Genomic DNA, 27,586 nt, shown 5'->3' with positions numbered 1-27,586 from the left:
GTTTTACTTCAAGATGATAGTAAATTGTTTATTTCAAGTTGATGGTAACTGGACACCATATTTTGTCTCTGTTAATTGGACCTGCTCTGTGTCGTGTGGAGAAGGAACGGCAACTCGTACCTTGTCCAGAAGATGTTCTAATCCCAAGCCTCAGTATGGTGGAAAGTTATGTGTCGGAAATGAAGTCAAAACAGAGACAAAGATCTGTAAAGATAGACAGTGTCCAGGTGGGCAATCATCATTTTAAATGATAATAAACTTAAAAAATGAATTTTATTTGAATTCCCCTTTAGTACAGCATGATAAATTGAACAAATCCTATCTAGCCATTCTTTGTAATTGGATATAATTACTTTACGATTATAAATATACAATTTTTATATACATTTTACCTTTTTCTACATCTTTCTTAATATCAAGAGCTTGTCACTAAGCATTCAATATCTTAATGCATATATTCATACTCACAATGTCAAGGTTTTGTGATTTCGGAACTCCACACAAACCCTTGACATAAGTCGTTATTTAAAAGTTGGTCTAGAAAGCTACTATTTCATTTGTTCCTGGTCTAGGATTGGAACCAATCAGAAAACAGCTTTTACTGTAGGTAAGTTTTATAAAAACAAAATATGACTCATCTTTAAAATGGAACGTGCCAATATTGTAGGATTTGCGACTAGTTACTGTACATGAAACATCGGGGATTAATTTTTTTGAAGATCGTCCTCCTTACAACATATACAATCACAAAAGATATGCTCTGGAGTTGGGAAATTTGATAATGACGGATTTGAAAAATATATTCTCATCGGTTAGTTTATAATTACTCATTACGTCATGCGCAACAACAAGCCTAACTTTTAAATAACGACTTATGTCAAGGGTTTGTGTGGAGTTCCGAAATCACAAAACCTTGACATTGTGAGGATGCATATATTAGACTTTTAAAGGTTCTGAAAATGTTCAATTAGTAAAAGAACAAACGCATATATTACAACAAAAATAGTCATTTCTTCTTCTGCATGAAAGGCAAATTTAATTTGCTGTATCGGCTAAATAGAATATTATTAATTTTGATGTTAGAGAAATTAAATAAAACTCAGATGACTACAGCTTTTCCACCGTCAACTTCCCCTTTTTGTAGTAATATTCCACCATCACCTGCGAACGGTGTTTATTTCTCCTAAGTGATTTGGTCCGCAAGACCATGCCCTGAAACCGAGGCAGGTTGCTGACAACTAAGTTGATGTTACATGGCTTTCAACAATCAGCATTTTTTCAAATTCTATGGTCGTTATAATAACCTTGTTTGCAAATACAACCTATTGACAGTTCGTATTGTTACTGATGTGTTTTTTTCCCAATTATTAGGCTATTTTTTAAATAAACTTTTTGACCACGGATAACTTAATTTACTTGTTCTATACTTATAGCTCACGGTGGGTGTTACAGGGAATGCTTACCCCTACTAGTCACTTGATCCGATTTCTGGTGTTCCCAGGGGTCTTTTTTGTCCTGTTTACGATTCGTACCGTTTATAGAATTTATGATCACTTTTCACATCATTACATCCGACTTCAAATCAACATTAAGTTTCATCTATGCTATCTTAATAATATAATTCATTTAAATGTGATGGGAAAACAACTGTCAAGGTAATATTTATAATGTTTGAAAGCTACATAAGGAATATCTATTCAAATTGTATGCTACAACTTATAATGGTAATTGAAGCCCATCTTATGTAATTTTTCTTTCCTTTGATATATGAGTGCAGATAAAGGTGAATGGCCTTCGGTCACTTCAGGGGGAGAGTGGTCAGAATGTAGTCAAACATGCAACAAAGGAACCCAAACCAGAACACGGACGTGCAAAAACTCGATTTCAGGAAATCAAGGAAGATCTTGTGTGGGTGAATCCGAGAAAATTGAAACGAAAGCCTGCATGATAGTAAAATGCCCAGGTATGCAGTGAATTTCTTTTCAATAAGAAATACATCGTCAATATTTTAGTTGATTATTGTCTGGATAGTGATACAGCTTTTACGAATTTCAAATTTATATTTTAAACTCGTTTTTGCGCGTGTAGGTACGTGTTTGCGTGCGTAGCCATCATATTATTTTAATTATCCGCATATCCTCTTCAAAGAAATGCAAATGTAAGTATATATATATAGAAAGAGAGGGAGGAGGAAGGGAGGGGCGGTAATTTCATTTGTTACTTACAAACCAATTAGAAAGCGTCCAACTGAAGCTGGAAAGTTACATGATCGTGTTACACTGAAAAGAGAAATGCTAATACAGGAGACAAGCGGTACGTATATGTACTTAGTGAAAACGTTCAAAGTCTTAGTGAGAAAAGTTAGGATGTGTATCCTTTCCACTCGTGTAACAATACAGCTCATCGCTTTAAGTTGCAAAAGCACAAGATTCTATAAAAAATTATTCCCAACATGATGAATTTTAGACAATTATTATCAATTCAATTTTTTTTTTAGATTTATCAGTTCCTGAAGAAGCTCGGTCATAAAGTCCGACAGATACTATCATCATATTTGAGTTGTAGCATGTCATGCGATACTGGCATTAAAACGATTTATTTTAGCATTATGCTTGTGAATGAAGAGAAATTTAAGTCTTAATATTTGCTGAAAGTAATAATTAATTTCTCTCTGTTAGGTTCATTATTTTACAACATACCATGTTATTCATTGTAACAACATCAATCCCTGTATATAGTATACTGTTAATAATTTGACATTCTTAAATCTATAATATGAATACACTGTAAATATTTACTCGAAAATTAAACATAAAACAACACACAGTCTTTACATCTTGTATTACTTACAGATAGTGGGTGGATAACTTTCGTTGCGTCTGTCCTGGAGCCTGTTTCCTACAGAATGGGAGAATCTTGGGCGTGTGTTCAGGATCCGTCTCTGCTTTACTCTGACTTGAGGGGGAATCATGTGAATCTATGGTGTAGAATATTGAAAGCATGCAGAAAAATCGTCAATATTGGTCCTCATTCCTAGCCAAAAAAAAAAAAAAGGAAGCTTTTTAATGTATTCTGTTTTTAAGCGCATACGCTAATGCAAATATAAGTAATAAACAACGATATTCAGTGAACATGGCGTAATGAATAGCAATCGCTCTGCTTGCATATTCTCTGTTATATGATGTTCCCCTACCTTAATTTTGCCGATATATATATATATATATATATATATATATATATATATATATATATATATATATATATATATACAGTATACCTTGTGCTTGTGCACCCTCAAAAAAGTCTAACCTTTTTTTTTTGATTTGTTTTGCTTGTCAAGGATTTTGATTGGTTGTACCTCCCATACTGAAATGGCTTTCTATCTGAATAATGAATAGAAATATTATATGGTCATAATGTACTTGTTCCAGCTAGAAACATGTAACAACATAGTCTTTATGTAAAACTCATTAATACAATTGCATTTTAGAGAAACTTGGATTTACACTAAAAGTGGTAATCCAACTTTAAGAAACTCAGGGTTCCCCTTCAAAGGAAGTGAATCTTCAAAATTATATCTCAGTTTTAGATACTTTCATAATCCCAACAACCGAATTGAATTTGATTGAAGAAGAGGATGTAATAAATCTTCTACCAAGCCTTTCTCTTAACTCTTCACGAAAGTAGTATTAAAATCAGTGAAGGAAAAACTTTAAGTAACAGTTTTGTGCAACATATTCCAAAGCAGATGTTAATCAAATATGGATACAAAATCCTCATAAGAACGTTAAGAAAATATTTCGATAAAATCAGAAGCATCTATACTTATAACTTTTCACACCACGTACCTTATACAGCCATTCCTCACAAATTAAAGACAAGCTTTGGGTACCTTCTTTGATAATAATTGAACCTGGAAATTTTCATCAGATGTGATTGGATATCTACAAATTAAATACTATAAAAACCATTCTGATTCTAAACACAAGTTCTTGGGGGTTGATATTTAAAAGATTCTAGAGTTCCTTGTTCACTTTTCTCATGTAGTCTTCGGAAAACTGGTTTTCCAACAATGTGTTGCAATTTACATGGAAACTTAATATGCCTCTTTGTAAGTGGTCTGTTTTTGATCTAATGAAGCGGAATTTTTTCAAAATCTTCTTCATGAAAAGAAGCTTAAGTCTCTTGCTATGGCCTATATTTTATATTTTTAATCCAATTTTTAAAGAATACCGTTTTCCCCTTAAACAAAAAGAGTCTATTCTTGTAAATTTTCGTTTATATTCATTTTCTTTATGTCGGGAAGTTTTTACATTGATTGAAATAAATAAAGATTTCTTTATAGAACAAAGGCAGTCTTTTAAAGAAGTCAAAGTCATTTAAACCAGTACTGTTGGTTTTTAATATATATTCAAAATTTACATTACACACCCCTAATAAATTGTCAAGGTGGGAAAGCATAGAGTTGTGATTAGCATTATTTATGAGGCGTGGTATCCATCAGTTTTTAATGCTTGGAATTGGTAAGTATTCTACTACTCCAATCCCCCCTTCCTGTATTTTGCCAATTAATGTATTTCGCTTAATTCTGTCTCTGGAATCCCAAAGGAAGCAGAATATTAATTTACTTATTTTATAATTCGTTTTCTCGCGGAATAGGTAAGACACAACATAGATAAATTTACTCATACCTAAACTGTTTATGATTTAAGTCTCACCAAAAATTGTACGTTTTCTTTTTATCCATGATTTAAAGAGTTTTTGCATATTTTCAAATTTATCAATCCAAGTTTTAGGTCACCTGAGTCACTCGGGTGACCTATTGCTATCTGTTTTCGTCCGTCGTGCGTCGTCCGTCGGTCGTAAACTTTTGAACATGCATTTTTAGCTTCTTCTCTGGAAACCACTGAACCAGTTTCAACCAATTTTGGCATATAGCATTTATGGGTGAAGGGGAGTAAAAATTGTGAAATTCATGGCCCCTGCCCCCCTCCTCCCCCCCCCCGGGGGGCCTGAGGGGTGAGGCTAAAACCATCAAAATTGATGCAATCTTTAAAAATCTTCTTCTTTACTCCTGGACATCAAGCCGTCAAACTGTCGGCATGATTGTAATAAGCATTGAGCCCTCTACCAAAATTGTGAAATTCGTGGCCCCAGGGTCAGGGGTTCTGGCGTTAGGGCGGGGCTCTAATGATTATATAGAGAAAATGCATTAATTCTTTAAAAATCTTCTCCTGTGGTTCTGGGTATTTAGCCGATGAACTAGGTACATAGACATAGTTATAATAAGCAAGAGTGCCTTTAATAAGCAAGAGTGCCTCTTCCAAAATTGTGAATTTCATGGCCCCTGGGTCAGAGGTTCTGGTGTTAGGGTGGAGCTTTAATTATTATATAGTGAAAATGCATTAATTCTTTGAAAATCTTCTCCTCTGCTCCTAGGTATTAAGCCGATGAACTAAGTACATAGTTATGATGAGCAAGAGTGCCTCTTCCTAAATTGTGAATTTCATGGCCCCTGGGTCAGGGGTTCTGGTGTTAGTGTGGGGCTCTAATGATTATAAAGTGAAAATGCATTAATTCTTTGAAAATCTTCTCCTCTGCTCCTGGGTATTCAGCCGATGAACTAAGTACATAGTTATGATGAGGAAGAGTTCCTCTTCCTAAATTGTGAATTTCATGGCCCCTGGGTCAAGGGTTCTGGGGGGGGGGGTTATTTATTATATACTGAAAATAAATTAATGCTTTGAAAATCTTCTCCACTGCCCTTTGGTATTAAGCAAACAAACTAAATGCATAGTTATAATGAGAAAGGGTGCCTCTTCCAAAATTGTGAATTTAATGGCCCCTGGGTCAGGGGTTCTTATGCTTATGTTGGGCTCTATTGATTAATAAGCAGAAATGCATTAATGCTTTGAAAATCTTCTCCTCTGCCCCTGAGTACTAAGCAAACAAACTAAATGCAATAATATCAATGTAAATGTATTAAATATAATTATAAGTATATGTGCCTTTTCTTTGCAAACAGAGTACACAATTGTATTACGTGAAGCAAATGAGAGTTACTCCCCTTTGCTAGATGTTGTTAATCCAGAAATCCTTGTTTATAATTTAATTAAAAGGTTATTTGATTGTATGAGAATACAAGAAAAAATGTTATATATATATATATATATATATATATATATATATATATATATATATATATATATATATATATATATATATATATATATATATATATATATATATATATATATATAGAAACAAAATGAAAATGAATGTATGGTTTAAATGAGCAAAGCATGCTCAAAGTCAGATTCTTGCCTGGAAAGCAATATAAAAGATTGACATAAAGATTATTTATATATTTAGCAGAAGTTGTCATTATATACAGTATGCTTACACTGTGGTGAGCTGTTTGGCAGCAGATGAGTTATTGTCACTTGTAGAGTCATGGTTGACAAGAGACTGGATAATGTTGTTTTGTACTTTTTCAAAGTGAACAAAGAATCACAAAGAGCCAGGGTGATTTATTGTAATATAGTGACAAGAGGCAAATAGCCACGTTTTATACCCAAGTCTGTGTGTACTGAATTGTAGCACTAGGCAAGTGACAATTATATACAGTCAATGTATCCATATATATTGAATACCTTACACAATAGGCAAGAGTCCATTGTATTTGTATATTTTGCATTCAATATCATCCCTGTAAGACTTGGGAAAACCAAGTATGATCCCAAGGAGATCACTCGGGTCTATCACATTACAATAAGCAAGGGTATTTTTACCAGCGTCTTGAAACTCTTGGGCAACATTGCTTCGTCTATCAGTTAATTTTATTTTTTACTTCTATGGATCCTTTACAGTGTTGTATTATACTCAGGTGACCGTTAAGGGCCTTGGGCCTCTTGTTTCTGTAGCATTCCTTTTTATTTTTACCTATGTATATGCCCAAACATTTAAATGGTGAAGTATTAACTTTTATACCTTCTATTTTGTCTCTGATATGACTCAATGCCCCTGTCAATATGCATTCAGTTTTATCTATATTCAACTTCAATCCAGCCTAGTTAGAAAACTCGTGTATTGTTGTAAGACATTCTGAAATTGATACCACATTTTTAAGAAACAATGTAACATCATCATATTTTAATTCACTATCTATTATATTTTCATTTTGAAAATTTCAACTTGAGACGTTTGCTTAATTTTTGGCATTTTTCCGAGCATTTGAAATGGGAAAGATTTTAACAAGTAGTACAATATGAGTAAGTTTGCAGTATTTTTCATAAACTACATAGGTTAGGGCCTATGAAGATATTTATAAATTAAACTTAAAATTTTAATTTGAATAAACCTTTGCAATATCAAAATTTACAGACGAATGCTGCAGGTACATTTGCTAAAACCACGTGATAGTCACATCACATTACAGTCTAAATATAAAATTCTAATCGTCTTCAATGTGTAGTTGTTTTTATCCATATAATGACTGTCCAATATGAGGAGGTGCTTATTTTCTCAGAAATGAATTTTTATGTCTGACCATGACATGGAGAAAGTTTGACACCGAGAATAGGAAGTGCAATATTTTATTATCACAAGAAAAAAATTGATTATGAGGTACATACTCGTATGAAATCATATTTATATAGTGTCAGACATATATTAAATTCATATTTTTAGAAAATATAATAATGCGCTTCTTTTTGAGTCAGAATATCACATTGTTATCTGTGCTTATAAAAAAATGCATTCATCAACAAGTTATGTTAAAATATTTTTAACTAGGAAAAAAAATTGCACGACTAATACAAATACTATTTAAAGTTGTACGTGATGCATTACTGCAGTTTTTAAAAAATATTTCAAAAAATATATAGAACTGTGTCAATTTAATCTGGATGCAAAGTTTTTAAGTCAAATAAAATTATATCAAAACAAGGGAAAATATATTTAGTTGGGAAGTTATCTCTCTTATCAGAGTGTTAGATCCCCTTAAAATATTTTGAAGGGATAAAAATCCGGGATTAGAAAGTCACTATCGATTGCAAACTTCTCTTTTACACAACTTCCTGTTATAATAAGATGGCTCCTCGATATGTCAGGTTTTTCTGCAAGTTTTTCTTCTTGTTAAATTTTAAAGTTATTCTCGGTGTAGATCTACCGCAGTTATCTGCGATTTTGTCCCAGGAAGCTGTCAGTACCAGGGATGAGACTGGGTCTCTTGTTTTGACCGCTGGGACAAACCAACGAATTGTGCTAGTCGGGAGCAACTTTGCCAACACAAGCAGAATAGCTTTCACGACCGATGTTCGTTCGCAGAGGGAAACATGTGATGGACAGAGATCACAGACTTTTGCAATACTTTCTATTGCACAAAATGGGACGTTGGCAACTGTTATAGTTAATTTACCTCTTCCAGAAAATGGAAAAACGTACTATCACGTATGCTATTCTGTGGAAGGAGTAGAGAAATGGGAACATGGAGGAAAGGAAACGTTGACTCGTTTTGCTGTCAAGGATAAGGAGACCACACTTCTCCCTCTGTGGCTACAAATTATTTTTATTTGTTTCTTGTTAACACTTTCAGGTTTATTCAGTGGATTAAATTTAGGTTTAATGGCATTAGATAAAACTGAACTGAAGCTTATTGCAAAATGTGGATCAAGTTCAGAGAAAAAGTATGCAAAAGCTATTGAACCTGTGCGTAAGAGGGGAAATTTCCTTCTTTGTACACTTTTATTGGGAAACGTGCTTGTCAACAACTCTCTTACTATATTGTTAGATGACCTCTCTAATGGTTTGTATGCTGTTATTGGTGCAACCTTGGGCATTGTAATATGTGGTGAAATTATACCTCAAGCCATATGTTCTAGACATGGACTAGCTGTAGGAGCTCGGACCATTTGGATTACAAGGCTTTTTATGTTGCTGACCTTTCCTCTTTCTTTTCCAATAAGTTTGTTATTAGACAAAATCCTTGGGGAGGAAATTGGAAATGTGTATGATAGAGCAAAGCTATCAGAGCTGGTGAAAGTGACAAAAGAGTTCAATGATCTTAAGAATGATGAAGTTAATATCATATCAGGGGCATTAGACTTGTCAAAAAAGTCTGTCACCGAAGTTATGACAAAGATTGAAGATGTTTTCATGCTTGACATCAATAGCATATTAGACTTTGAAACTGTGTCAGAAATAATGAAACGTGGATATACACGTATTCCTATTTATGAGGGTGAGCAAGGAAATATAGTAGCCCTTCTTAACATCAAAGATTTGGCATTGATTGATCCTGATGATAAAACACCAATACGAACTGTGATCAAATTTTATCAGCATCCACTCATTTTTGTGTTTGATGATCAGAAACTTGACACCATGCTGCACGAATTCCGTCAAGGTAAATTAAGAAAGCATGCTTCTTGTAGTAAAATATATATTATTATAAATAAGTTTCCCCTTGTTACAAAAAAATCACTTAGCATTTTGAACAATTGAATCCTTTTAAAGATTTGTAAGCTGAGAATTATGGTCTGATAGCAGTACACATTCTCTTGTATGAAATGTAGGAATTAAATTGTGTTAGTTTTTAGAATTATTAAATTTTAGTTTTTGCCATGTTTACAGTTAGTTCTAAATTAATTAATATTTCATCTCAACATGTTTGTCGGCTTAATTTATGCAAAGGGGGTGTGTTAATTACTGAAAGTCAGAGAGTCGTTTTTCAGTATGTCATGCAGAACACAACTTTTTATATTACTTTAACTGATTGTGTAATGTGTAAAGTCAAACATATGCAGCATTAAGTTTATGTTCTTTATAATTATTTTACATACTGTAAATGAAACAGCAACATTTGTCAGTGTCAGTTACTGTGTTTCTTGCTTAAATATTTTAATGCCCCCATCTGTGTTGTAGTGGACATGAACATGATGAAATTGTTTGAAAATATTCTTATAAATATTTACATACACATACTGATACTCCTACAATTTAATTCTTTTTGCAGTGTAGTAGTTTTATGATAGGCTTTAGCGAATAGTAAATTTGTACCTTGTGATCTTGTGATATGACAAGTACGTCATGTTTATTGTTGCAGTATTTTAATTTGATAATATTTATAAACATGATTAAGGAAATCATGCATGTTCATCTTGATTCTAAAATCAGATCACATGATTAGCAGTGTACAAAACTTGTTGACTTACCTTGAAATCAAATTTTTACAGTATGACATAAAATGATAATTAAACATTCAGTAAAAATTTATGTCCTGCAAAATACTTTCAAGTTTGACGTGTGCAGGTGACAGGAATTTTTTTAATGCTATATCACTGCAGAATACTTATATGTAAATGCATGAGCACTGTACATAACCATGATAACAATTTTAATAGAAGAAATATCAACACTATACAAAGAATATATTATAGATTTATATAATATATACATGTACATGTACATGTATATAGCTTAGATTATAGTCTTGGTGATATTTTCTGTTACCAGTATGTACAATGTCAATGGCATGTACAAACAATACATCTACTTTGATACATGGCCAGTAGCACTTGTTCTGTTATTGCTTATAGTTAAGAATTAGACATGAAGTTGGATTTCAAGCAAAGTATATCAAAGCACGGTTAATAGTCTACTTAATTTTGAGAATAGTCATCTTCTCCTTGATCTACTTGTTCTAAAGCATTAATAGTTCCACCTTGATTATTTTCAAGGATTTAGGTCATTCTCAATAAATTAAGATGCCTATTGATAAAAACTTACAATAGTGTATGATTTTCATATTAATGGATACAGTTTGATTACAAGATTATAGATCTAAGTATCAATTTCAGAAGTTTTTCTAAAATATGTTGAAGTTAACACTTCCTATCTTTGCTATTACACTTTGCCCTATATTGCACAATGATTGTAATTAGTGTTATCATTACACTTTTAGCCTTTGTATACTTGTACATGATCTATCTTCCACAACTTGAACCTTGTTAAACCTAACTTGATGTATCCTGTTGTCTTATTATAATATCTTTGAAGCACTTGATGTGTCATATTTATATATACTCATTAATCATACACTTTTGACATTGTCATTGGTGTTTACTTAGATTCCCACTTTCCTCCTCAAAGTAGAAAAAATTACAGGTCCATAAGACAATCATAGTTTTGAAACTTAATTTTGTTTAAGCTTTTTTTTTAAGGCTCTCTCTGTGTGTGTGCTCTTTGACTTTTTGTGTGTATTTTCTGTTTGTCAAGATTTATGGACTTTCCTCAGGCCATATGAATATTCTAGTAAATGATGTAAGATGTCAAGAAGAAAAAATATAATTTAAGGATTTGGCAGTCATTATTTGTATACCTTAAATATACTTTTTTCCCAAGAGGTCATTATTCCACGGAATCAATTGTCTATTCAATCTGAGGGTAGAAAATTACTCCGATTTCTTGGACTGCCATTGTGTGTCTAAGATGTACGTAAAATATGCTGAGACATATTTCCATGGAAAATCTATGACACATATCCTAAATTATATTATAAATAAATCTCATGCAGAAAAAAAGTATATCTACAGTATTAAATTTAGCAGCTCAACTAAAGTAATACAAAAGGATATAACTTGGATGTCCAAACTGATAGAGAGTAATGTAAGCTAGAAAAGTTTTGTAAATACATGTATGAAGCGATGTCACTCAGATGTGTGTTCTTTTTTGTCACAGGTCACTCCCATATGGCAATAGTAAGGAGGGTTAATAATGAAGGAGACGGGGATCCTTACTACGAAACCCTGGGTGTTTTAACTTTGGAGGATGTCATCGAGGAAATCATCCAATCAGAGATCATAGATGAAACAGATATCATAAGTAAGAGCCAATCAAAAACTAGAAGACAACAATACTATGACTATGAGCAGTTAGTTATTTTATTTGAGAAATCATCATATATATCCTTAAATATTGGGGAGATAAATTAAATAGTATGAATACTAAACAGACATATCACAGTTGAATGAGTCAGAAAAACTATGTATTCAGAGAGATGATGAGTGTTAAACTTCAGAGTTTAAAAAATAAAGATCAGTTACAAAGAGGAAAATTATAAAGTATGAGAAAGTATGCATGCTCATTGAGAATAGATGCTTTCTTTCTTTGTTTATGCAGGAATTACGTGTAACAGTTGCAGCCATTGCCAAAAAAATACATAATCTGTGTAAGTGGTTTATGAATTTTTTTTCTGCAATGGTTGCAACCATCAACCATGCATTAACAAACAACAAAATACATTTCATTGTATAAATAATCATGTAAAGTAGGTTTACATACATAAAATATTGTGTAACTTATTGATCTATAAGTCAGAATATTATTGATAATAACTTATATTTCTTTGATGGAAGAGCCCAGCTAGTCCACTGTTAAAAAAATTTCACACAGATGGCTTTAAATAAACTGTTCTAACTACCAAGGGTATGTTAGAGTTAATAGATTGATTAAGGAAAGTAGTTTTCATAAGAAATATAGAAGAAAATATTCAGTGGATGTAAATATATTGTGGTTCTGCCTGAGATAATTTCATTTTATTGAAAGATTTTAGGGTTTCTTTTAAAAAAATATTTAAACTTATTAAAATTGTATCTGTAAATGTCATTAAATTAGTTATTAAAATAACTTGGCATCAAGTGCTTAGTTCTGGGACATACATGATATGCATTCAATATTATATTACTTGTTACTGTTCAACAGAAATTTGATGATAGGGGTACAGTAATATGCACATTTTTACATATAAAAAACATTGTCAAAAGACATATGTAAAAAAAAAATTACCACTAAACATGTGGTATTTTTAAAAAACACCATGTGACAGACAGAGTTCAGAAGGCTGGTACATGTATATTTCAGACCATGGTTAAATTACTGGCCACGGTAATGGGATACACCGCAGTGTCATTAACTCAATTACTCTCTAGCTTTAAAAACCCATCCTCAGCATTGGGGAAAAAACCTCCTGAATAAGAGAAGGTGGATCTCATTGATTTCACATAAAGACTTGTGCTGAATAAGCATTTAGATGCTGGTTAGAAAGAGCTCTGAACTCTCTGAATTTTTTTTCTAGCAAGAAAACAAAGTTAGTTACAGATCAATAGGGAATTCTTAGAGGAGAGACTTTTCAGGTTTTCATTAGGAAAAAACAAAATGAAAATATATATGTATATTGTAAATTATATTTTATTTTTTTTAAAAGTGTCATGAAATAATTATATCCTTGCTCCGAAGGAGAGGGGGATGTACTGTTTTACCCTTGTGTGTCTAGCTGTCTGTGTGTCCGTGTGTCTATCTGTGTGTTTGTCCTTAATAAATTTTTGTCGCAGTTTTCTCAGCAACTACTCATTGCAGTTGCTTGAAATTTTAACACACTCTTTGTCTAGGCATGCCATATGGATTGGTGGGAGTCATTTTTGTACAAGTCTGACGTCAACTTCCTGTTTTGCTGTGCGTCTGTCTGTACCAAATTTTTCGTCGCAGTTTTCTCAGCAACTACTCAGTTGCTTGAAATTTTAGCACACTTTGTTTAGACATGCCATATGAAGGGATTCATTTTCATTAAATCCAATTCAACTTCCTGATTATCCATGCATCTGTCTGTACCAAATTTCTGTCACAGTTTTCTCAGCAATTACTCATTGCTGATGCTTGAAATTTTAGCACAATCTTTGTTTAGGCCTGCCATATGGTGGGATTCATAAGAGGGTATATTCACATCAGAGCGGGGGTATTACTAGTGAGCATTGGCTTTTTTTTCTTGATTATAAAATCTTTAAATACACAATTCTGACATATTATAAGTCCTATTTCAGTGAACTGGAGGGGACTGTAAGTTTCCTCCTCGGTTGTTCGGCTGTCTGTCCCACTTGATTTTCTGCACTTTTTTCTAAATATGCTCATGAATATTGAGTTTTATTGAGCATATTTTTGGTATGTGAGTGTACTTGATGAGGTACAGAGCAGGTGTGCTTTTCATTCTGCTTCAATGATTTTTTTATTGAATTGCAGCCATTTTAATTCTTAAGAAGAACCTAATTACATTTGTCAGTAGGGGACTAGTATATGCAATACTCTTTAAATGCTTGTTTTTAGTGGATGTTCAGTCTTCATTACATCAAGGTTGTATTAGACTTTGCATAATATATATTTTTCTATTTCCTTAGGGCATTAGCAATTTCATAGGTTGTTTAAAGCAACAAATGTCTTGATGTCACCTATGTTATAAAATTAATGGGCAGGAATGATATAATAATTTTTTTTTATCATGGAGGCTATGTAACTGAAAGTACACATATTTAAAATTTATTAATGAAACTAGTTATTCACATGGAAAGGATGCAGACTGAAAGTTCAGATAGCTTACTCCTGTAATCTTGGTCAGTTCAGGGTTTCAGATTCTCAGATACTCTATACATATTACATGTATTACATTTTATGTACACAAAATTCCCTAAAACGATCAGCCTAAAACAGAGCTGCATGGTTACAATCAAACTTCTCCAGTGCTGATTACCAAAGTATCTGCCAATAAAACTACTTTTGAAACATGCATTCCTGCAAATCCACAGTACATTTTTCACACAGTATAAGAATTAACAGATCTTAAAGGTTATGGTAAAGTTCAATATATTTGAAATGCCTTCCTATCTTTTATAATTTTTTTTAGCTCACCTGAGCTGAAAGCTCAAGTGAGCTTTTCTGATCACATTTTGTCTGTAGTCCGTCTGTCTGTCCGTCCGTCTGTAAACTTTTCACATTTTTGACTTCTTCTCAAGAACCACTGGGCCAATTTGAACCAAACTTGCCACAAAGCATCGTTGGGTGAAGGGGGTTCAAGTTTGTTCAAATGAAGGGCCATGCCCTATTCCAAGGGGAGATAATTAAGAATTGGTGAAAATTTGGTGTCATCTTTTAAAAATCTTCTTCTCAAGAACCATTGGGCCAGAAAAGTTGAAACTTATGTGAAACCTTCATTACATAGTGTAGATTCAAGTTTGTTCAAATCATGACCCCAGGGGGTAGGGTGGGGCCACAATGGGGTATCAAAGTTTTACATAGGAATATATAGGAAAATTCTTTAATAATCTTCTTCTCAAAAACAACAAAGCCACAATTAGTCATATTGATATGAAATCATCCTCAGGTAGTATTGATTCAATTTTGTTCAAATCATGACCCCCGGGGGTAGGGCGGGGCCACAATGGGGGATCAAATTTTTACATAGGAATATATAGGAAAATTCTTTGAAAATCTTCTTCTCAAGAACAACAAAGCCACAATAAGTCATATTGATATGGAATCATCCTCAGGTAGTGTAGATTCAAGTTTGTTCAAATCATGACCCCCAGGGGTAGGGTGGGGCCACAATGGAGGATCAAAGTTTTACATAGGAATATATATAGAAAAAAATCTGAAAAATCTTCTTCTAAAGAACAACAAAGCCAGAATTAGTCATATTGATATGGAATCATCCTCAGGTAGTGTTGATTCAATTTTGTTCAAATCATGACCCCCGGGGGTAGGGTGGGGCCACAATGGAGGATCAAATTTTTACATAGGAATATATAGGAAAATTCTTTGAAAATCTTCTTGTTGAGAACAACAAAGCCACAATTAGTCATATTGATATGGAATCATCCTCAGGTAGTGTACATTCAAGTTTGTTCAAATAATGACCCCCAGGGGTAGGGCAGGGCCACAATGGGGGATCAAAGTTTTACATAGGAATACATATAGAAAAAATTCTGAAAAATCTTCTTCTAAAGAACAACAAAGCCAGAATTAGTCATATTGATATGGAATCATCCTCAGGTAGTGTAGATTCAAGTTTGTTCAAATCATGACCCCCGAGGGTAGGGTGGGGCTACAATGGGGGATCAAAGTTTTACATAGGAATATATAGGAAAAATTTTTAAAGATCTTTTCAAGAACAGGAAAGCCATGATTAGTCATATTGATATGGAAGCATCCCCAAGTATTGCAGATTCAAGTTTGTTCAATGCATCCTCCAGTAGTAGGGTGGGGCCATAATGGTGGATCAAAGTTTTATGAAAGAAAATATATAGGAAATATCTTTAAAAATCTTCTTCTTAAGAACAACAAAGTCTTGATTAGTCATATTGATTTGGAAGCATCCTCAGGTAGTGTACATTCAAGTTTGTTCAAATCATGACCCCCCCCCCCCCCCCCCCCCCCCAGGGTAGGGTGTCAGACATCTTTAAAATTCTGTTTTAAAGAACAGCAAAACCATGATTAGTTATCTGAATATAGCAGCATCCTCAGAAGGTTTATATTCAATTTCATTCAAAACATGGCACCTGGGGGTAGGGTATGCTTAGAACAGGCCATCAAAGCTTTATATGAATATATAAGAGAAGAAATCTGCTGATGAAGAACAACAGGGCCATATTGACTCAGGTGAGCGTTGTGGCCCATGGGCCTCTTGTTTATTTATAATTAGAATTTCTTACCTTAAGGACAGATGATACAAACAATATTTTTCTTTGGAGGAGACTTAATATCATGTCACAGTTTTAGAAAAGTGCATAATTCTTTGATGTTTTTTTCTCCTTAGACTTTGGAGAATGAAATACCTTCCATATTTTCCCCCAAAACTCTCATTCTCATTCTAGTCACATTGTTATTCTTAAGAATAAGATATCATCTAAACCAGATAAACCTGAATTCTAATCATACTTGAATATATATCAGGAAATCGTCTTGTAATGATTAGAAAAAAAATCAACAATAAGAATAAGTTATTTCAGTTATTTATTGTTTGGATGATATGCTAAAGTCATGCTTTGCTAATGATTGCAATGCTATTGCCTTTTTAGCTCACCTCAACGAAGTTGGGGGAGCTTATGTAATACCGTCGGCGTCCCAGGTTAAGGTTTTTGGAGCAGTTTTCTTTTCAAGTACTTCTATGGCCTATATTAGTCAGAGATGCATGGAGGATGCTTCTAGTGTGTTTCATTGTACCAGTCAAGGTTTCAGATGGTGCAATTTCAGCTAAAGAATGACGAGGTTAATGTTTTTGGAGCAGGTTAAAGTTTTTGGAGCAGGTCAAAGTTTTTGGAGCAGGTCTCATTTCCAAGTAACTGTAAGCCCTATATTGACCAAACTTGCATGGATGATATATCTAAGGATGCACACTACTGAATTTGCTTCGGATGCTGGATCTGACCTACATTTTCCGGATGAGTGACCAGGTTAAGGTTTTTGGAGCAGATCTCATTTCCAAGTAACTATAAGCCCAATATTGACCAAACTTGCATGGATGATACATCTAAGGATGCACACTACTGAACTTGCTTCGGATGCTGGATCTGACCTACATTTTCCGGATGAGTGACCAGGTTAAGGTTTTTGGAGCAGATCTCATTTCCAAGTAACTATAAGCCCAATATTGACCAAACTTGCATGGATGATACATCTAAGGATGCACACTACTGGACTTGCTTCGGATGCTGGATCTGACCTATATTTTCCGGATGAGTGACCAGGTTAAGGTTTTTGGAGCAGATCTCATTTCCAAGTAACTAAAAGCCCTATATTGACCAAACTTGCATGGATGATACGTTTAAGGATGCACACTACTGGACTTGCTTCGGATGCTGGATCTGACCTATATTTTCCGGATGAGTGACCAGGTTAAGGTTTTTGGAGCAGATCTCATTTCCAAGTATCTATAAACCCTATATTGACCAAACTTGCATGGATGATACATCTAAGGATGTACACTACTGGACTTGCTTCGGATGCTTGATTCTGACCTATATTTTCTGGAAGAGTGACCAGGTTAAAGTTTTTGGAGCAGATCTTATTTCCAAGTAACTATAAGCCCTATATTGACCAAACTTGCATGGATGATACATCTAAGGATTCACACTACTGGACTTGCTTCGGATGCTGGATCTGACCTACATTTTCCGGATGAGTAACCAGATTAAAATTTTTGGAGCAGATCTCATTTCCAAGTAACTATAAGGCCTATCTGATCAAAACTTGCATGGATGATGCATCAAGGGACGAACAATCTCAAAACTTGCTTCGGATGCTGGATTTGACTTACATTTTCTGGATGAGTGACTAGTTTTAAGTTTTCAGGTAAGTCTATTCCCAAGTAACTGCAAGCCCACTAGGGATGCACACTCCTAGATTATTAGTTTAGTGTGGGACTTGACCTTACTTAAAAGCAACATTCGTTGAGGTGAGCTCTGTAATCTCTGATTACCTATGTTTAAAAAATAAAGTCACAATGAAGTATGTTGTAATAAATATAAGGGGTATACAGTTCATCACTGTAATTGAAATAAATGCTAGGTCAATGCTAACACATTTGAAAGGTATCTCATTTATTGTGTGCCTTATGGCTGATACTAATTGAGTCCCATTAGGATGATTGTGGATAAGTTTCTTGGCAGGTTTTGTAAAGTAATTACTGGTTTTGAGAAATTGCCTCTGCAGGAATGAACTGCTTCAACACATACGTTATAGAAGTAAAGTACAGGGTGACATTGTATTCTGTTGTTGGTATTGTTAATATTTTTTATTATATAAGGTTTTTGACATCATTAAGCTTCCCATATTATGATAGAATCTGATATGAAATTAATAACTTATATTTGTATTTTAATGAGTGGATACTATTGTCCGATGTGTGATCGATCAATACCTGGGCCGGCATCATGACAGAGAATCGATTCCAATAGCGACTACTTCTTGTTAACTGGAAATCAATGGGGATACACATTTTATTACTTGAAAAACATGAATAGCGATGACTCAGTATTGTGTGGTTGCTTCGATGCAGGAATGTCATTAAAAAAATTTCAGTGTACATAGGGAGTTAAGAATCAATTGCAGTAAAAAGCATTGGTTTTGGACAGTTTTATGTTTGTAAAGTTAAAATTGAAAGGAGAAAATTAAAAAAATCATAAGAATAGTTTAGGAAAATTATACTCTAATACTCTTGGCCATTTTAAGCACAGACTGAGCAACCAGATAACGTATACACATGAAATACTGTAATAAGCAGAAATTTTAGCAAGGATTCAATTTTGGCATTTTTGGCGAAGTTGCTGAGATCACTAAAATTTAATATTGCTAACAATTCATTCCTCATTGGAGGTTATCCTTATCTTTCTAGGTATCACAAAATCGCTAAAATTACCTCTCGCTAAAATAAAATATAGACTTTTTACGAAAAATCTCTTTTGCATCTTGCTAAAAATTCCACGTATACAGTATACTTGTTTTGGACAAACAGTATTTATAAATTCATAGATAAAATTATATTATTCTGTTGTGTTGTATTAGTTGACAACAGGAAGAAGACCAGAAGGACTTTGGCGAAGCAAGACTTCAGTGTGTTCAACACATCGGAGACCAACTCTATACTTATTTCTCCTCAGCTGGCCTTGGCTGCATTCAGATTCTTGTCAACTTGTAAGGGGAATAATCATATATGTATAATTACTGTCTCTAAGAGTTACTTTGCATTCCTAGATTCTTTACAAGCAAATTGATAGAAAAAAGGGCAAATTTCAAAATTTAAACTGGAATATCCATGATTCAATAATGAAAAAAAATATTAAATAAAAAAGTAGAATGTATTGTTTCATCATGGTGGCTGAATAAACTTATATATACTTTGATTTTTTTTCAATTTGTGATGTATGTATTTCAGCTGTTGAACTGTTCAAAGAAGAATTTGTGTCAGAGAATGTGTTGAAGAAACTGATTCGTCAAAATGTTGTTGAAGAGATTGTCAAGAAAGAGAACTCTGATCAATACCTGTTCAGGGAGAATGTGCCCTGTGATTACTTTATACTGCTTCTGCAAGGTAGGATTGAGGAGTTATCTATCTTTGACTTCATTATTAAAATAAAAAAAAGACCAGGATACTACATTACTTTTTTCCTTGTCAACTAAATGGTAAAGTTTCAGTAATATGCTGTCTATTAAATATTAAGAAATGTACATCTCTAGAGGTTCACAGGTGAAATTAAGTTGATGTTGATCATATGCTCTAAAAATTAATAAACTGTAGGAAATATTTGTCTTTTCCTGGACGTTTTGTAGGGATACAATTTGTATATTCTGAGCAAAGAACGAGGGCTCTTTTGATTGGCATTCGGCAGGAATCTGGGCGCACTTGAAAAGTGAAAATTTCATTGATCTATCAAACGAAATTTTAGCACTCTTTTGATCATTTGGGTTCCTGTGAAATAGGAAAGGGAAATATTTTCCCGAAATTGAATTTTGATTTGCTAAAAAATGACTTGAAAATAGGCTAGATGATTCATTTGGTACAAAATGTCACATTTTGAAACACGTTTTTCTAAAAATTTGCTATCTCTGGGTCATCTCTCCATGATTTTCAAACGTTATTTGTATGAATTTTAATTCAAAGAAACAAACAATCATTTGTAAAAAATGGAGAGAATACCCAGAGACCATAAAAAATTAACTTTTTCCAAAAAAATTCCAATGTGTAAATGCGGTGCTTTATTGTCGTTTTAAAAGCCAAATTGTATGTGTAGCCGTGAAAGCTTTTTGCAAACAATTAAAAGTACGTGTGCTGAACAACAAAGACAGTATGCCTTATATTACGTACAATGCTTAATCGCCATTTTGCTTTAGAAAAGTTCGGGAAAACAGTGTACCTGTGACGTCGTATTTTACGACTGTGACGTCGAGTAGTGGTTGTCTGCATTAGGAAGCTGCTGTAAATTTGGTAGTGTTTACATCGCTGCGTTTTTCTGGGCGTTTCGTGGGATTTAAAAGTTGTTACGGTTGTGAAAACATATGTAGGTGTTAGCAGTTGTCGTGCTGAATACGCATCGGTATGTATTTTCGTTTGCTGCGTGTCATTTCTTCAGTCGGGTCTGCATTCATGGGGACTATGAAGCCGTGCGTTGTTGGCAATGTTTAATGGATATCTACAACTCGGAAGGAACGTTTTGCGATAATAGTTGAGTCGTAGGATAATTTAATGACGGACAATCGATGGATTATTTTAATATCGCCGTTTGATTGCAAAAAAATGCAGAATTTAGCGAGAAAATAATGATGCATGCGCAGATGGGGGTTAGTCGTTTTTTGATGCCAGGCATCGACTAACCCCCATCTGCGCATGCGTCATTTTCTACAGATACAATACTAGAACACCAGATACACTGCATAAAAGACACTTACCCTAGAAATAATAATTATGACTGAAAATAAACAATAAAAATATGAAATTGGAACACAATAAAAACATGAATGAATAAAAATAAACAATAATTCAATTATATTAGCTTCTTATATACACACTTACCCATTTAGACAGTATCTACTACAGTGAAAACTGATATTTCAAGCAAAACTAAGTTAGTTTTCAGGCACTACACCTGATTTCAAAATTTTTTGAAAATCCAGGATTTATAATTAGTCTAAGATTAAATAATTCCCTGTTCTCAGTAATATGCGTTACCCGTTCAATGCAAATGGAGTCGGAAACTTTTTTGGTTCGATCCTCGCATGGAGCGTTAATATTTTTTTAATGAAAGCAATCAATTCTTTTGTCAGTTTAATATTTTTGTCCTGATTTATTTTAAAATGGATATATTCTGGTTCTGTTGCATCAAGAGCAAAAGCAATTCTTCCAACCTACTACATGTAATACTTTAATATACACATGTACTTGTAATTGCATTTAACTATACCCTTACTATCTTGTAGGTGTTTATTATTTATGTGAAGCATTACTATCTTAAAGTTTGATTATTAAGATAAGCGGACCTAAATATTACAATATGACATGTTATTTCATACTAAATATAACATTTTCTTATGTGCGTAGCTTAATGTAAAGCCTGTCCAGCTGTGGTCAGCCAACCAAATCGTGGACATTTAAACTATAAATGTTTCGTACACATGATTCCTGCAGAGCACACGCCAAACACGCCCATCTTCTTTCCTCGAAATGAAAGATTGGGGAAAAAATTGTGTGACACTCATGTGATCATTAAGGCACACAAGCCTCTTGTTATTTTATATGAGAATATACTTAATAACAGTTTGTGTTGGAGAATATACATGTAGTAAGTTTATGTAAATGATGTAATTTATTGTTTATGATTTGCAGGTAATGTAGAGGTGACTGTCGGTAAAGAAGGACTGCGGTTTGTCACTGGAGCATTCTCTTATTATGGCAGTCAAGCATTGAGTATGTGTATTGTTTTAAGGATATTTGTCTGAATATATAGTATTAAATGTATTTCAGGAAATTTCCAAAATTAATAAAACATCTTTCAATTACTGTATACAGGGTTATTTTCGCCCCACTTCATTTTACTCCATCTTAAATTCGTCAAGTCACAGTTCTGTTTAAGAAATTGTACTGTATTCTTTGAATTCGCCCCATTTTAAATTCACCCAACTCCAGGGATAGACATTAAGTTTCAGATCCACTTGCCCTTCGGGTAAGTGATCTTATACTTTGACTTGTCCGAATGCTAAACTTGGTTGCCCAAAATAAGGAAAGAAATTAAGAAGAAAATTATCAATTTCTGTAGACATTATGATAAGAAAAAATGTGACCAAATACACAACTGTCAATTTGGCAAGTTGAGCTACCTGAAAAAAAATTTCGATGCTGTATTTGTGCATAAATGTATACCGCTGTACTTGTAAAATTTAACCTGTTAACACGTACTGCAATGCAGCATTAACCCTCCATTTCCTTTTAATAAAATTCATATTTTTAGGTCACCTGAGTCACTCAGGTGACCTATTGCTATCTGTTTTCGTCCGTCGTCGTCCGTCGTGCGTCGTGCGTCGTGTGTTAACATTTGAACATTTTCAGCTTCTTCTCTGAAACCGCTGAACCAATTTCAGCCAATTTTTGCATGTGGCATCTATGTGTGAAGGGGAACAAAATTTGTGAATTTCATGGTCCCTGCCCCCCTGGGGCCTGAGGGGTGGGGCTAAAACCATCAAAATTAATGCAATCTTTAAAAATCTTCTTCTTTGCTCCTGGACATCAAGCAGTCAAACTGTTGACATGATTGTAATAAGCATTGAGCCCTCTACCAAATTTGTGAAATTCATGGCCCCAGGGTCAGGGGTTCTGGTGCTAGGGCGGGGCTATATAGATCATATAGTGAAAGTGCATTATTTCTTTGAAAATCTTCTTCTCTACTCCTGGGTATTATTGAAACAAATTGAATACATAGTTATGATAAGCAAGGGTGACTCTACCAAAATTGTGAAATTCATGGCCCCAGGGTCAGGGGTTCTGGTGCTGGGGGGGGGGGGGGGGGGGGCTCTATAGATCATATAGTGAAAGTGCATTATTTCTTTGAAAATCTTCTTCTCTACTCCTTGGTATTATTGAAACAAATTAAATACATAGTTATGATAAGCAAGAGTGACTCTACCAAAATTGTGAATTTCATGGCCCCTGGGTCAGGGGTTCTGATGTTAGGGCGGGGCTCTATTTATTATATAGTGAAAATGCATTAATGCTTTAAAAATCTTCTTCTCTGCTTCTGGGTATTATTTAAACAAACTAAGTACATTATTATGATAAGCAAGGACACCTCTTCCAAAATTGTGAAAGTCATAGCCCCAGGGACAGGGGTTCTTGTGCTAGGGTGGGGCTATATAGCTCCTACAGTGAAGGTGAATTATTTCTTTGAAAATCTTCTTCTCTGCCCCTGGGTACTATTTAAACAAACTATGTACATTGTTATGATATGCAAGGATGCCTCTTCTAAAATTGTGAATTTCATGGCCCCAGGGTCAAGGGTCCTGGTCAAAAGGTGGGGGGGGGGGGGGGCTCTATTGATTATATAGTGAAAAATCAAAATTTCTTTGAAAATATTCTTTTCTGCTTCTGGTTAAAAAGCAAAGAAGCTAAGTATATAGTTATGATGAGCAAGAGTGCTTCTTTCAGAGTAGTGAATTGCATGACCCCTGGGTCAGATGTGCTGGTATAAGGGTGGGGCTGTTGATAATGTAGTGAAAATGCATTAATTCTATTAAATAATCCTGTCTGCTCCTTAATGTTAAGCAGTTAAACAAAGTGATAACTTATGATGAGCAAACTTGAAACTTCTGGTCCCAGGGTGAGAGGCTCTGGTGTTTCTCAGTGGTGAAGGGGGGGGGGGGGGAGGGGCTCTATTGATAATATAGTGAATCTGTAGTGAAAATGCATTATTTCTTTAAAAATCTTCTCTGCACTTGGGCATATCATTAACAGTTGTAATAAGGTAGGGTATTTTTACCAGATTTTTGAACATATGGACCATTTGGTCAAGTGTTCTGGTCCTAGCCAGGGCTCAATTAATTTGCATTCTACTGAGAGGAGTTATTCCCCTTTGCCGTTTACTTTTGATAATTAATCATTGTAAATAATGTACTTGAAAAATTAATAGAATAAGAGAATTATGCAAGAATTTTTATTGTATAATACAAAAAGTATTTTCATAGTTTTAATGATCATGTGGACTTGTAAGTAATAGATAAATAAAAATGAGACAAAAATAACTTGTCTTATTAAATGTTCATCAAAGACCAAGAGAGGCCAATGTAAGAGATTACAACAAGGAATTAAAATAGTACAAAAGCACTGACAGTTTGTTAATATACTGTATGGTGATAGTGATAAATGGGGAACAGATTAGAACCTAATCTATGAACTGTTAATGAATAGTAGACTAATTATTTTGTTGATCCTGATCACCCTATTTTTCTTGCTTTTGGGCAACAAAGCTTCACCTTTCATTTCATTTTAATACTCTATGGATCCTCTAAATTGTTGTATTCTACTCAGGTGACCGTTAAGGCCCTTGGGCCTCTTGTTAAAAAATTATTTTCGGTAGGATCCTTTTGTGATTCGTGATTTTCAGAGATAACTGTGAAGCAACGCTTAATGAAGATAGTTGCTACGAAACATACATCTTATCTTGATCAGGATACATCGTGTCATACTGTACTTAATAGTTATATATTCTGTGCGTAAATAAATAATCTAATTTCATAATAAGAAATTAATAAAATTTTGTTAGACATAGAGCATATTTATTATGAAAGAAAATAACGAACCCGATTTTTAAATGAACGGTATAATCCAGAAACGCTTCAAGGGAATTTCGAATGCAAAAACATTGTCATTCAGGTGCGTGACGGAAATCAAGTGTTCAATTTATTGTTTTATTTATTAATTAATGTAAACTAAATCAATATGTACATTAAAATGTATGAGAACAATTCACTTGCCCGATCGGACAAGTACGTCAACAATTTCACTTGCCCCAACTGGGAATTTACTTGTCCCGGGCAATCGGACAACCATTAATGTCGATCCCTGAACTGAGGGTAGGGCGAAAAAGGGTGAAAATAAAACGGGGACGAAAATTTCCCTGTATTCAGTAATTTTTTTTTTTTTATTTATAACTGAACAAATGTCTAATGGTGCTGTTTTGTGAAATATTTCAGAATGATATGTTATTACCAAATAAAGCTTATATAAATTGTTTATTATACATGTAATAAGTATTATTAACTAAGTCTTAAATAATATATTTTTTTTGTGTGTTTTTCAGAGATCACTGACAACTCTCTGATTTACCCAAGCAGTACTGAGAGCCTGTATAGTAAGGTAGAGCCCTACATACCAGATTTCTCAGTCAGGGTGGAGTCAAACCTACTATTTGTCAGAGTAAGGCGTGCTCAGTATATTGCAGCTAGACGGGCAACCATGATGGGCAAAGCCAATGTCAAGAGTGAGGATGAAGCCTTTGCCAAAGAGTGGCACAAGGCAAAAATCTTGTCCAACCTGTCTAATAATGACAACCACCATCTTAACAACAGTCGTAATCCGGATAAAATGAGGAGGGCTTCTAGTTTATCTGTTCCATTCACCAATCAGATACAAACCAGAACTGAGTCTGGTGAATGGAGAGTCCACAATTCAACAGATGGAGGAATTATCATCCACAACGTGTCAGGTGACCCGGATAAGATTGAAACTAGGGAAAGGTCTGCTACAGAACCTAATGAGAATGATTTAGCCCTTCAGTGTCTGGAGCCCAAAGTAAGTTCTGGAGACAGCGGTGATAGTTTGGGATGGGAGGATGCAAAATCTGACAATGAAGGCCACCCAGAACAACATGAACAAACCCCCTTAATAACAAGCACCTGTAAAGTCAGTGATAGAGATCAAGAGTCTTCATGACACAAATTTCGTAAACCATTGACAACAGAGTAATACCGAGGTTCTGCTGCTATTTTTCTTTCTTGTTTTTAAAATTTTCTAATTCCGAAAAAAAACATGCATATATGAAAACATTTAGACATTGTTTTGTTATTTCTAGTATTGATGAATATCGTTATGTTTTAATGACGCTTTTCAATACTTACTGTTTGACTGATCAATGTTTTGAAGTAGAGATATTTAACATATTTAGCCAATAGGCCTGGCATGTCAGTTTTCTGTATAAAAGCATATCATGCATTTGTTATCAAGGATGTGCACTAACAATATCTTTTTGTGAAATAAAATGTCAAGGAATGTTACTCATTTTGTACTCATAATTTATAACAAGGAAATACATTTTAGGTGGCTTGCATTGTGTAGAACTTGTTTGTTTGCATTTTCTGATTAAAAACAGGCAATGCATGATAGTACTCTATTATCTTGTTATTTGTTTATTATTGCATTATAAGTAAGGTCACAATGCTTTGGGATTTTTGTGTGTGTTTCACCATTGTAGCTAGGTCACAAAAGTTTAAAGGTTTCTGAAATGTCCTTTGACAACCTTAATCATTATCAATGTAGTATTATTTTCTAATCAAACTTATTGATAATTGTTTGAAAACTTTGAAATTTAGAAGAGAAGGAATTTTTTTTTATCTCAAAAGTTCTTTTTTTAACTGTTAAGACAATTCTAGGAGTTTTATGCAAATCTATGTATGTTACATATTTTGTTATTGTTCACTGTGTTTTCTTTGTGTTTCTATTGTGCTGTTCAGTTTTTTCAGAAATCACATGTTTAAGTCAATGATATTACACATACAAACATGAACATGTAATATAGTGACTGTGTAGTACACTGGATGTGGCATTACTTATGTGTGATGTTGAGTATGGAAGTGATTATTCTAATATACATTGTCTTGTGAAATACCCAGTATTATATGAAACTATTTGAGTGTTCAACAACTGTATAAGTTAACAATTTGAAACCTTTATCTGTTTTTATGTTGTTAGCACAGAGTAATTTTTACCTCACCTGAACAAAAGTATTCAGTGAGCTTTTCTGGTTATCTGTTGTCTGTCTGTCCATCTGTTAACTTTTTGCATTTTGACCTCTTCTCCAGAACTACTGGGCCAATTTCAACCAAACGTGCCACAAAGCATCCTTAGATGAAGGGAATTCAAGTTTCTTCAACTGAAGAGCCATATTCGCTTGAAAGGGAGATTATCAAGAAAATTACATCATAACGTCTTGGGGCTAGGTATTCG

General features: G+C 33.9%; 1 protein-coding gene across 1 annotated transcript; it reads left to right on the top strand.

The window, feature by feature from the left end:
* Positions 1 to 8,091: 8,091 nt before the first annotated feature.
* LOC133191204 (metal transporter CNNM4-like) lies at positions 8,092 to 26,973 on the top strand. Its single transcript, XM_061326943.1, has 6 exons — positions 8,092 to 9,406; positions 11,740 to 11,883; positions 19,387 to 19,515; positions 19,757 to 19,912; positions 22,202 to 22,282; positions 25,665 to 26,973. The coding sequence occupies exons 1-6, from the start codon at positions 8,092 to 8,094 to the stop codon at positions 26,294 to 26,296; spliced, it is 2,457 nt and encodes an 818-aa protein (XP_061182927.1). The 3' UTR covers positions 26,297 to 26,973.
* The last annotated feature ends 613 nt before the right edge of the window (positions 26,974 to 27,586 follow it).

Source organism: Saccostrea echinata, unplaced genomic scaffold (genome assembly GCF_033153115.1).
Source record: "Saccostrea echinata isolate AGI-Se365-2 ecotype Australia unplaced genomic scaffold, CSIRO_AGI_Sech_v1 ptg000001l, whole genome shotgun sequence".
Taxonomy (NCBI): domain Eukaryota; kingdom Metazoa; phylum Mollusca; class Bivalvia; order Ostreida; family Ostreidae; genus Saccostrea; species Saccostrea echinata.
This window is presented reverse-complemented; position numbering and strand designations above follow the sequence as displayed.

Coding starts and splice junctions, on each gene's coding strand:
- LOC133191204 (XM_061326943.1), top strand. CDS start 8,092: ATGGCTCCTCGATATGTCAGGTTTTTCTGCAAGTTTTTCTTCTTGTTA. Junction 19,913..22,201: donor CTTTATACTGCTTCTGCAAG/GTAGGATTGAGG, acceptor TATGATTTGCAG/GTAATGTAGAGGTGACTGTC. Junction 22,283..25,664: donor TTATGGCAGTCAAGCATTGA/GTATGTGTATTG, acceptor TGTGTTTTTCAG/AGATCACTGACAACTCTCTG.